This window comes from Sminthopsis crassicaudata, chromosome 5 (assembly GCF_048593235.1).
Source record: "Sminthopsis crassicaudata isolate SCR6 chromosome 5, ASM4859323v1, whole genome shotgun sequence".
Taxonomy (NCBI): domain Eukaryota; kingdom Metazoa; phylum Chordata; class Mammalia; order Dasyuromorphia; family Dasyuridae; genus Sminthopsis; species Sminthopsis crassicaudata.
In genome coordinates, this window is record NC_133621.1 from 171,613,831 (window position 1) to 171,626,432 (window position 12,602).

Genomic DNA, 12,602 nt, shown 5'->3' on the forward strand with positions numbered 1-12,602 from the left:
GAGAGGGGGAGGTCTTGCCCAAAGTCATCCAAGGGCAGAGCTGTCAGAGCTGGAAGTCTAACCCAGAGAGTTTCACAAAGAGCTTGAGAGATTTCACAAGCAACACTGTCTCCTAACACAACTTATAGATGACATACACTTACTTCAGCACCAGAAGACATGTAGGTTGTCCATATTCCCATTCAACCACATGGCTATTCCATTTTAATATGCTATAATCTTGATTTATTAGAGCCAAAATGCTAAGGATCTTATTGTCTCTTTTGAGTTTTCCCTACCAGGGTCACTTCTCCATAATCACAGGATTGCTACTTTTTAATGATCCCTCAAAAGCAAGGACCAAAATCTTAGGGACATGCCAACGGGCCCTTGTATTTCCCAAAACAAACTAACCTTGTGGTCACAGGGGTCCCAAGAGGATCTGATTTATGCACAGAGTGGACAAGATTAGTGAAACATCCCAATGTGACTATTTCAAAAAAATACCATCTCCTACATTAAGCCTTTCCAGAGGCCAGAAACTGTCACTACCTTCCTCTTAACAAATTATTTTTTGTTAATAAAACATATTTATATATTCATAAGGAAACATAATTGTCTCTCTTAAAGACCATCACCTTAATGAAGGCAGGGACTTCTTCATTTTCTCTTTGTATCTCTATCCCCTAATGGCATAGTGGCCTAAACTTTTTTTTTTCTTCAGCTAGACTACTAAGAAGAAATCCTGGTAAAGAATTTCCTTTATTAATAATGTATATAGGCAGTTTTTCTGTCATTTACAGTCTTAGAGACTTGCCTGGATCACTGAATGCTTTAAATAACTTGCCTATGGTCACACAGCAAGAATTATGTCAGGGGCAGGATGTAAACTAGGATCTTCCTGATGCAGAGGCCACTTATTATACCATATTGCCTCTGCACCTGGCACATAGGAACTCATTAAATGCCTTCTAACTGATAGAAGATAAACTTCCTAGAGGTATGGTCTCTTTTGTTCCTGCCTTTGTGTTCCCATCCCCTATCATATTTTAAGTGCTTAATAAATGCTTGTTGACAGATTGATAGAATAATGAATAATAACTATGTCTACATAGTTTATATTGTGGAATCAGCATTCTCCTTTTCCTATTATTACTTATGTAACATTGCTAATATCTGGAAATCTTGCTTCCAAGCAGGATATTGGCTTCTTCCTCTTGCTTTAATATGAGTTTGGGTCCCCAGTGTTCAAAATAAAATATCCTAAACACTAACTTCCCATCTTTTCTTCAGCACCGCAAAACGATTTAAAATCTTAAAGATAGAATAGCACAAGGGATCAGACACAGTGCATTCAAAGACAAGAAGACCTGGGTTCAAGTAAGTCTTGCTTAAAACATAAGGTCATAAGTATTTTACAAATAAAATACAAACTGTAATAACCATAACAAAAGCATGTATGCAGTGCTTTAAGATTTGTAAAGCTGAAATCCTGAACAAGTTCCCTAACAACTCAGTGCCCTGGACAACAATTTAAAACTATCCATTGCAGAGAAGTTGCTGATTTGCATTCATAGAAAGGGTTTCCTAACATCATTTTAGAAGTCCCTGTATCAATGAAACCATAGCCCCAAAACAGAAGATAAAGCAAACCTCCTAATCTTACCTTCTGATGACTGTGAGCTGCAAGTAAGCAGTGATGTTTCCCTGGATTCTCTACATCCCCTAAAATTAAAAAATGCTAAAAATTTAGAAAAATTTTTTTCAACAAACAATATAAAAATAATTTATTAAGTACCTACCACGTACAAAGCTTTGTTCTGAGTCCTAGGGAATTAAATTTATATGCAATTATTTTGAATAATAATATTTTGAAGTAATTGGTTAGAATAAAAAATCACATATATTTTAAAAATTATTTAAAAAAAACCATTAAGCATTTGTTTTCTCCCTTTCCTCACTAGAAAAAAATCCATTGTAGCAAATACATATTTATGTAAATATATTTGTATGACTATATATACATTTATATATATTTTTTGTTTGGCTATATATGTATATCTATTAGTATAAATTTGTATAAGTACATACATACACACATATATATGTTTGAATATATATATGCATATATATATATATTTAGTCTGTGTCTATATGTTGATGTTCAGTCATTTCAGTCATGTTTGATTCTTTGTGACTCTATTTGGGGTTTTCTCACCAAAGATATTAGAGTGATTTGACATTTCCTTCTCCAATTCTTTTTACAGATCAGGATTCTAAGGCAAACTTAAAATTCCAAGGCAAAAAGCGACTTGCCCATTTTCACACAAGTTAAGTATCTGAGACCAGATTTGAACTGAGGAAGATAAATCTTATGGACTTTTGGCTTGGCACTCTATCCACTGTACCATCCAGCTGCTTCCTATTTTTATATATCTACATCTATATCTTTACACACACATATAGTCAGGCAAAACAGATTGTCATGTTAAACATATAAGTTTTGAGCAAAGTGATATATAATGTTTTAGAGAGAATGTCACCCTCTTAAACAATGCTGGATCAATGCTCATTTTCCTATATCCAGTACATGCCCTGATATTTAATTTTATTTCTTCCTCATTATACTTGCTTAAACTATGATATCAATGTTAAGAAGACAAGAGATATGTAAGGGACAGCAGATTAACAAAAGGTATTAAATTCTCAACTCTTTTTCACCACTTATTCTAAATTTAAAAAAAAGGATCTCTATTTTAGAAATCCCATTCAAAATCCCAATCAAAATTCAAAGAAACAATTGTACATCAAAAAGTTCACAGGATAAAAAAGTACAAATAATAAGGGGAGGACATAAGCTTTTAGATAATAAATTACCATATGTGGTTTAAAATAAGTCTGTAACAACATATTCATATCCTCTATTAATAGTTGGAGAGTGCTACAAACAAGTATTGATAGTAAGATTAAAGTGTCATAAGTATTTTACAAAAAAAGTACAAACTACAATAACTATAACAATAGCATGTATATAGTGCTTTAAGATTTGCAAAGTATTTCACAAATATTATTTCATTTGGTTCTCATAACAACCCTGAGAGATAGGTGCTATTATTGTTCTTACTTTAGAGATGAGGAAATAGAAATATATAGAATTTAATCAAGTGGCTTGCCCAGGATCCCATAGCTAGTAAGTGTCTGAGACTGGATTTAGTTGAAGGGGGGAGGAGAGGGAAGGAGGGAGAAATGGGAAGAATGAAGGGAAGGAGAGAAAGCTGGAGAGAGGAAGGGAAGAACAGAGAGAGAGAGAGAGAAAAGAGACAAGAGAGACAAGAGAGACAAGAGAGAGAGAGAGAGAGAGAGAGAGAGAGAGAGAGAGAGAGAGAGAGAGAGAGAGAGAGAGAGAGAGAGAGAGAGAAAAGAGACAAGAGAGACAAGAGAGAGAGAATGCTTGTTCAGATACAATCAATTCTCTGGTATGAATAGGATTTTTCATCATAAGTCCTTCAGAGTAGTCATGGATGATTATACTACAGAGAGTAGCAGTCATTTACACCTGGTCATCCCAGAATATTGCTATTACTTTTTATACAGTACATTTTATTTTGTTTGATTTCATGGAAGACTTTTCAGGTTTTTTTTCCTGAGAACATCCTTCTCATTATTAACCACAGAACAATATTCCATCACAAACACATACCACAGTTTATTGAACCATTCCCCAGTTGACAGGCATCCCCTCGATTTCCAATTTTTTCCTGAGAAGAGAGCTGCTATAAAAATTTTTGTGCATATAGACCATTTTCCTTTTTTAAAAAAATCCTTTATTTATGCCTAGTAGTGGAATTGTTAGGTCAAAGGATATGCATGAATTTGCAGCCTTTTGGGCATGATCATATCTTTTGATCATTTATCAATTGGGGCATGACTCCTATTTTTTTTTATAAATTTAATTCAGTATAGAGAGGCTTGGAGAGACTTACATCAACTGATGCTGAGTGAAATGAATAGAACCAGAAGATCGCTGTACACTTCAATGCTGTATGAAGATGTATTCTGATGGAAGTGGATATCTTCAACATAAAGAAGATCCAACTCACTTCCAGTTGATCAATGATGGACAGAAACAACTACACCCAGAGAAGGAACACTGGGAAGTGAATGTAAATTGTTAGCACTACTGTCTATCTACCCAGGTTACTTATACCTTCGGAATCTAATACTTAATGTGCAACAAGAAAATGGTATTTACACACATATATTGTATCTAGGTTTTACTGTAACACATGTAAAATGTATGGGATTGCCTGTCATCGGGGGGAGGGAATGAAGGGGGGGGGATAATTTGGAAAAATGAATACAAGGGATAATATTATAAAAAAATTACTCATGCATATATACTGTGAAAAAAAATTCCAAAAAAAATTTTAATTCAGTTCCCTCTATGTTTGAAAAATGAAGCCTTATCAGAAAAATTTGCTTTAAAATTCTTTTTACAATTACTCTTGCTAACTATATTTCCAGGGTCACACAGCTAGGAAGTGTCTGAGACCAAATTTGAACTTGGGTCCTCCTGAATTCAAGGTTGGTGCTCTATCCACTGCACCACCTAGCTGTCTCCTTCTTCATTTACTTTCTCTCTCCTTTCACCCTATCTCTCCTCAGAAGTTTTGCTACTGACCACTCCCTCCCCCAATATGCACTCTCTCTCTCTCTCTCTCTCTCTCTCTCTCTCTCTCTCTCTCTCTCTCTCTCTCTCTCTGTCTCTCTCTGTCTCTCTCTGTCTCTCTCTCTCTCTCTTTTTTTTTAAATCACTCTTCCCCCTTCCTGTACCCCATGCCCCTCCTATTTTCCTACAGGGTAAGATAGATTTTTATACCCACATTGAGTGTGTATTACACTTAATTTTTAAAAAAATATAAATTGTACAAGTAAAGTTTGGGGAAACATAACAATAACAGTTTATATGAAGATTTAGTGATGTTGGTTGATTGCAAATTCAACATGAATTCAGAGTATATTGTGGCTATCAAAAAAACTAAGATTTATCAATAATTCTCGGTAAAAGGTAAGAGGCTTACTATTACATACTTGTCAGACTACTCTGATGAATTCTTTTTAATAATAACTTTTTATCTTCAAAAGATAAAAAAGATATAAATATAATTTTCATTATTCACCCTTGCAAAACCTTGTATTCCAAATTTTTTCTTCTTCCCTTCTCCCACCCCCCTAGACAGGAAGTAATCCAATATAAGTTAAGCATGCACAATTCTTCTATACATATTTCCACATTTATCATGCTGCATAAGAACAATCAGATCAAAAAGGAAAGAAAAATGAGAAAGGAAAAAAAAAAACAAGCAAACAACAAAAAAGGTGAAACTACTATGTTGTGAGCTACATTCAGTCCCCACAGTCTCTCTCTGAATGCAGATGGCTCTCTCCATCACAACAGACTACTTCGTTTTCAGTTTAAGAGAAACATTGACAAACCAGAGCACGTCCAAAGAAGGGACAGGACTTGAAACTATGGCAGGGAGGAAGCGAGTAGAGAAGCACATGGGATTTACGAGTTAGGAAGATCTGAGTTTGAAGCTGGCTTCAAAAATATTTATTAGCTGTGTGACACTGACTGAGTCTTAAGCTCTGTGTGCCTAAGTTTTCCCATTCTTCACATAGATAACAATAGTACCTATTTCACAGGATTCTTGTGAGATTCCAATGAAATAAAATATGTAAATTTTTTTGCAAACCTTGAAATTATTATTCTAGATATTATGTCATAGGAGGAAGCATTAAAAAACAGATTATATGTGCTATGATAATAATTTTAAAAATTACTTACATAACTAATGTGTTGATGGATACAATGTATTCCAGTTCTTTGGTCCAAGGGTTTATGAAACTAAACCACTGGCTTTTTAAAGTTATAAATGAACCATCTTTTGCTTTGAATTTGTAGGAATCAGTAAAGATTTTCTCCTTACTCTGTAGAACTAAACAGATAAGAAAAATTCAGATTATTGTAATATTCTTAAGATAATATATCACTTATAAAATTAATTTCTTTCATATTCTTTCAGACTTCTAGATTTATGTTTTGTATGAATTAGGTTTCAATACTATTTGAGGGAAGGGAAAGAAAGAAGAGGGAGGAGACAGAGAAAACAAAAATCCAGGTAAAGATTTTACAGAGAAAAATTCTATTCATTGCATACCTGCTTTATGTTTGTTGGTTAGATTACTCTGATCATCTTGATGGAAGTATTCATAACAAGAAGTTCCCAAAAGTTCTTGTGGAAGATAGCCTAAAATTGCTGTTGCCCTTTTTAAACAGAAAAAATTCAGAACTGGTAAATATACAACTTTCTAGTATACTGTATATTGATTCTAATTAATAGTCTAATGGGAGGTGTTATATTCCCCTTGCTTCATGTGGTCCAGAAACTCCCAAGTGCAAATGAACTAGATTAAAATTTAATTGGGAAATATTTAACAAAATAATAAACATATAATTCAACATGGATAATATTAATTTGTGATTTTTCAAGTTAATATGTGGTAGCCAGGGATCTGTTTTTTTTTTTTTTTAATTTTACATCACTAATCTATTCTACATTATTGTTACTGAGATAGGTTAATGTCATAATTGGAGAGAGTGCTTGGTCTAGAGTCAAGTGGAGGTAAATTCAAATATAATCTCAGATATTTACTGTCTATGTGGCTCCAAGCAAGTCACTTAACTACTCTATCTAACTCAGTTTCCTCAACTGTAAAATAGGGATAACAATACTTACCTTTCAGAGTGGCTATTCTGATCAAATGAAATAATATTTATAAAGAACTATGTCTGGAACACAGTAAGTATTTAATGAATGTTTGTTCCTTTCTCCTTCTTCCCTCCCCAACTACTGGTTAGAAGAGAACTATAGCAGGACAATATATAAGTAGTAGGCAAGGAACCTCGGGAGTTTCACAGGATTATAGCATCACAGATCTGAAGTTGGAAAAAGATATCCCGGGCCATCTAATTCAACCCCCTAATTTAATAGGTGAGGAAACTGAGGCCTGAGGAAGTTAAATGACTAGCCCAATGTCACATAGGCAGTAAGTATATTCTTCTCATGTATTCTCTGGTCTCTTTGGATTCTGAGATTCCACTTTGGAATGTTGTAGTACATCTGGAAATTTCAAGGGAGGATGCAGATCTTCCTGTGTCCCAACCTAATCAAAGACATAGTAATTATTACTCCCAGATCAATGAAACTATGGCAACAGATTGTCTCTCCATCTCATGTCATTGACTGAGATACACTGTAGTGATCATGCTTCAGTTAGAAATGTGCTGACATAGCAATACACTCATTCTACTCAAGCCTTTCCTTTTTAAATTAAATCAACCCAAATGGGCTACAGAACAAATAATCATTCTTGTAATCTTATAAATCAGCACTTGCAATTATAATTGTTATTGCATTGGTTACCGTTGATCCACATAAACAAACTTTCCATTTGTGGCAAAGCGGGTGACAAATTCTGTTGGTTTGACTTTAATTTCCCCACTGTTCTGTGGAACAATATATGGATGTAATCTTCCGATGGCCACAAGGCAGTTAAAGTTACTGCTGTTTTTCTGGTTGTCATTGTCTTCTTCCAGTCCCATTACGCTCATGGGCCAACTCCTCAGATAACCCATACAATGAACAGTACAGAACTTCCTGTGATCTAATTTAAAAGAAAAAGGGAAGGAAGAAAAGAAAGAGAAGAAAGGAGGGAGAAAGGAAGAAAAGTAGAAAGAAAGAAGGAAGGAAGATAAGAGGAAGAAAGGAAGGAAAGAAAGAAAAGAGGGAAGGAGGGAGAAGAGAGAAGGGAGAAAAGAAGGAAGGAAGGAAGAAAGGAAGGAAGGAAGGAAGGAAGGAAGGAAGGAAGGAAGGAAAGAGAAGAAAAAGAGAGAGGGAGGGAGGGAGGGAAGAAGGGAGAAAGAAAAGAAAGTAAACAAGGAAGGAAAGGGAGAGAGGGAGGAAGGCATAAAGGAAGGGAGGAAAGAAAAGAAGAGGAAAAGAAGGAAGGAAGAAAGGAAGGAGAGAGGATGGAAAGAAGGAAGAAAGAAGAGAGTGAGGAATGGAGAGAAGGAGAGAAAGACAGGGAAGGAAAGCAGAAGAGGGGGAAGGAAGGGAAGGAAGAGAAGAGTGAAGAAAAGAAAATGAATTAAAGTCATTAGGAATAAATTCTAAAACTTTTTCAGTCATAACATTAATCATTGTGCTTCAAAAGTATGAATAAGAATAAGCCAGAAAATGACAGATGAATTGACTCTGTTTTAAAAGAATTCTGTGTTCTTTTCTGCTTTGTAGTCTTGATAACTGAAATGATTCTATCTCACTTTCTGGGAAATTTAGTTATGCTTTCCACATGAAAAGAAGGGGAAAAAAAACCACATGGCTAATCTCTTGTTTCAATTGATATTAATCTAATTCTGGTTGCATAGCTATAATACAATTTGCAAAATGAAGGTCATTGACATGTATTGTAAAGAATTTCACAACATAGCTCCTTCCATCCTATTAATTGTATGGTTAGTTATTTTTCATTAATTTCTCAAATTTAGTTTGGTTTTTTTGGGGAAAAGATTTTGAATATATTATGGGCATATTCTAGAGATAATCCAGGAACTAATGAAAAGTGAAAGAGTATGTTTAAAATAATTCTTTTTTTTTTAAAGAAGAGGAAAGAGATTTCTTTTCAGTGGCCTGACTTTTAATCTTTTAATTTGACTTTGCCAGATCCTCAATAGAAGGACTCAGGATTGGATTAACATTTTACAGAGCTCCCAGATTCACATTAGTAAGAGCAAAGTCATAGTCAAAGCCAAAAATGCTTGAGCCTTGAAGAACACACTGACCTCTAATTGTTAGTACCTATAAATATGTCTGTTGTGGGCCCATGCAAATATTGCAGACATTGCAGAGTAGGGAACATATTCTGTTGGTTTGACTTTAATCTCCCCATAGTTTTATGGTGTTGTATGTGAAGAGAAGTTTCCAAAGTCCACAAGACAGTTAAAGATATTGTTTTCTTCTTATTGCCTCTCTGTTGGCATTATAATGTAAATAAATGTGTTTATTATATATCATATAATTATATAGCATGCTTTATAACTTAATTATGCATTAATGTGATATTTATGCATGCTTATTGAGAATGACATCACATAAAATTTATAATCATAGTAATTTTCTATAATTATTAGCAATTGCTACTAATCACAGCCCAAGTTTAAATAACACTTTACATTGCTATCTGAAACAATAAATAAGCCCCCCCCCCTCCAATTTTCCACACTTTGTCCTTGTCTCTTACTACATTCTGGAGCTAGTTCCTCAAATAATGACAGTGGAGGTTAACTACATTGGCTTTTATGTTTTCAATAGAATTTTCAGGGAGGCTTGCTGGTAATTTCAAAATTATTTTTAAAAATTCAATTATATTTCATCTTCAGTTCTAAGTTCTCTTCCTCCCTCACTTTCACCCCATTTGGAAGACAAGAAATATATTTTTAATTATGCAAACTAGGAAACATCTAATTCGCCAAAAAATTAAATGGAAACATTTCTAGGAAAAATCATATGTTCTTATTTAACCCATTTTGAAGAGTTTGTTTTTTGGGGATTTTTTTTGGAGGGGCTCATTTAAAATTCAGTTCAACTCCTTCCTCTCCTACAAAACCTACAGCTGTCTCAAACATTTTATTGGACCCTTTCATTGGTTAGATAGACATAGTCTTCTGATATCTCAGAATCACAGACTTATTAGTCTTATTTACCTTTCCACGGATTAATTTTTTCTTTGCAATTAGACTGTAAGATCCCAAAGAACAATACTCTATTTTATTTTTTATATATTTATTATTTTTACATGTATTTTTCATTTATTTAGTTATGAAAATTAATTACAAATGACTTTCTCTGGGTCATAGAGTTAGTATCTGAAGCTGCATATGACCTCGGGAGGTCCTCTTGAATCCAACAGTGATCCACTATCCACTGTGCCACCTAGAAGCCCCAATTTTGCTACTTTTGATTCAAATTGGAACTTCAGAGATAATCTGGGCCAGTAGTTCTTAAAATGTGGTCAGAGGTCTTCAAGACTTTTACAGAGAATGCATGAAGCTAAATCTATTTTCATAATAATATTAATATGTTATTTCGCAATTAAAATGTCCCTCTGTTTTCTGGTTACATACATGTCTGTGTAAGGCTAGATGTATTTTATGGATCAAATGCAGAAGTAGAGATTTGTAAACCTATATAAAACAGGGATACTCTTCACACCAAATTGTTTTTTGTTATGGAAAGCAATGATTATTTTTCACAAATAATATGATTTATGTTAACATGTAATAGGTTTATTGTTATATTTAAATTTATAAATATTTTAAAATTTATCAATTTTGATATCAAATATGGTAAGGATAAACAAATATAACCTATCTAAACACAAAGCTTTTGGGGGTCCTCAATAATTTTTAAGTGTGTAAAGGGATCCTGAGACCAAAACATTTGAGACCTACTGTTCTATTCTCACAGTCTTTTAGAAAAATTTCTAGTTAATATTTATATTTCTCATTTATTTATTTTTAATTGAATTTTCCTTCTTAATATACTTGTAAAGAATTTGCAGCAATATGTGACCAATGGAAGGATTAACAGGGAACAAAGTTTCTGATATAAATTTCTGTTTACCCCCTATTCTCGAATATTTATTTCCTCTTCTTTTATAAAGAAAATCTGTGATACCATATCATATCATATTCCCAATGCTGACAATTTGGTAATAAATATATTAACATTATTAAAGCTTCAGCATATGCTTTTCCTAATCTTCCCAGTTGCCAGTAATCTCCCTTCCAAATTACTCATTGTATTTAACTACTCTGTATATATATCTCACAGCCTTTTTGTATTCCCTTCAGGGTCCAGCACAGGATTTTTCCATGGCAGACATTTAAAAAATGTTTGTTAACTTGAAAAAAAAATATGAAAGCAGAATGTATTCACATAATAGTCATTAACATTGCCATAAGTGAATTAAATGAAGTCAGAGATATCAAAAGGAGGCAGTGTAAACTCCTTGAGGGTTTCATTTTCTCAGGAAGCTATTTGGCAGAGTAAATAAAGCCCTGCACTTGGAATCAGGAAGATCTGAGTTCAAATCCTATTTCAGATACTAAAGCAAATCACTTAACTTACGTATGACTCAGTTTCCTCATCTGTAAAATAGATATGAAAAATAGCAACTTCTTTCCAATGTTGTGAGGATAAAATGAGATAGTTGTAAAAGCTTTGTAAATTTTAATAAAGGGCTACATAAATGCTAGCTATTCTTATCATTATTTTTATCTATATATTTATTTTTTCTTTATAGTTTTATTTTTTTTCCCCTGAGTCTAGGGTTAAGTGACTTGCCCAGGGTCACACAGCTAGGAAGTGTTAAGTGTCTGAGACCAGATTTGAACTCCAGTCTTCCTGAATTCAGGGCTGGTGCTCTATCCACTGTGCCACCTAGCTGCCCCCATAGTTTTATCTTTATATATGGGATAAAAAAAAAAAAAGAATTCTTAGAAGAAATGCCCGAGTTGAGCCTTGAAGAAAGTTAAAAAAATTTAAGACATGAAGTGAGAAAGCATTTTTTTTACAGTAATGAAGAACCTAAAAGAATATAGGCAGGAGATAATGTACTTTTTCAGGTAACAATGAGAAAACTACTTTGGCCAACTATGGCAGCCTGAGGGATGGTAACATGATATTAGTATGGAAGAAAGGCTGGATCCAAGTTGTGAAGGGCTTTAAATGCCAATCTGAGGATTTGATATTTATCTGAGAAGCAACAGAAAATTACTAAAGATTCTTGAGCAGAGAAATGTTAGGGTCAAACCTGTGTTTTTGGAAGACTGTTTTGATAGCTGGACAGACGGATGCATTAGAGAAGGCTCAGAAGGAAAGTACAACCAAGAGGCTACTGCTGCAATAGTCCAGGTGAGAGATGCTAGAAACTTGATCTATGGCATAGGCTGCATGAATGGAGAGCAAATACATACAAAAGATGCATCTGATTAGATGTAAAAGAGAGGGCTAGATATGTAGATTTAGGAATCATCTTAATAGAAAGGATACTTGAACCCACTGAAGCTGACAATAAGATCACTGAGGGAGGGCACGTATATATAGAAGGAAAAAAGGGTGCTCAAAACAGAACTTTGAGAAACAACCACAGTTAGGGTGAAGGGACCTGGAGTTTTATCCCGCAAGGGAGAAGGGACAATCAGATGGGTAGGAGAAATATATGAAGAGTCAAAGGAGAAAGTCAGAGGGAAAGGGAATAGTCAACTGTATCCAAAGCAGGGGAAAGATTGAGGAGGATGACTAAGAAGAGGCCAGATTTAGTTAGAAATCATCTATAACTTTAGGAAGAGTGGTTTCCATGACATGATAGGATTAGAAGCCCAAGTATAAGGAGATGAAGAGTGAGAATAAAGGAAATATAGGCAAGTACTAAACACATTTTTTTTTCTCAAGAGTTTAAAAATAAAATGGAAGAGAGAATTAGGAGATGATGCCTTA

The 12,602-nt window shown here is 34.1% G+C and overlaps 1 protein-coding gene across 6 annotated transcripts in view; it reads right to left on the reverse strand.

Moving 5' to 3' along the window:
• Positions 1-12,602, reverse strand: part of BMAL2 (basic helix-loop-helix ARNT like 2) — a 90,996-nt gene that overhangs the window by 22,552 nt on the left and 55,842 nt on the right. For all 6 annotated transcript variants that reach the window (XM_074268771.1, XM_074268770.1, XM_074268768.1 and 3 more), the window contains exons 9-12: positions 7,467-7,707; positions 6,201-6,307; positions 5,828-5,978; positions 1,646-1,704 (exon numbers count right to left, since the gene is read on the reverse strand). In XM_074268771.1, coding sequence (XP_074124872.1) covers positions 1,646-1,704; positions 5,828-5,978; positions 6,201-6,307; positions 7,467-7,707 — 558 coding nt within the window. The remainder of the gene's footprint in view (positions 1-1,645; positions 1,705-5,827; positions 5,979-6,200; positions 6,308-7,466; positions 7,708-12,602) is intronic.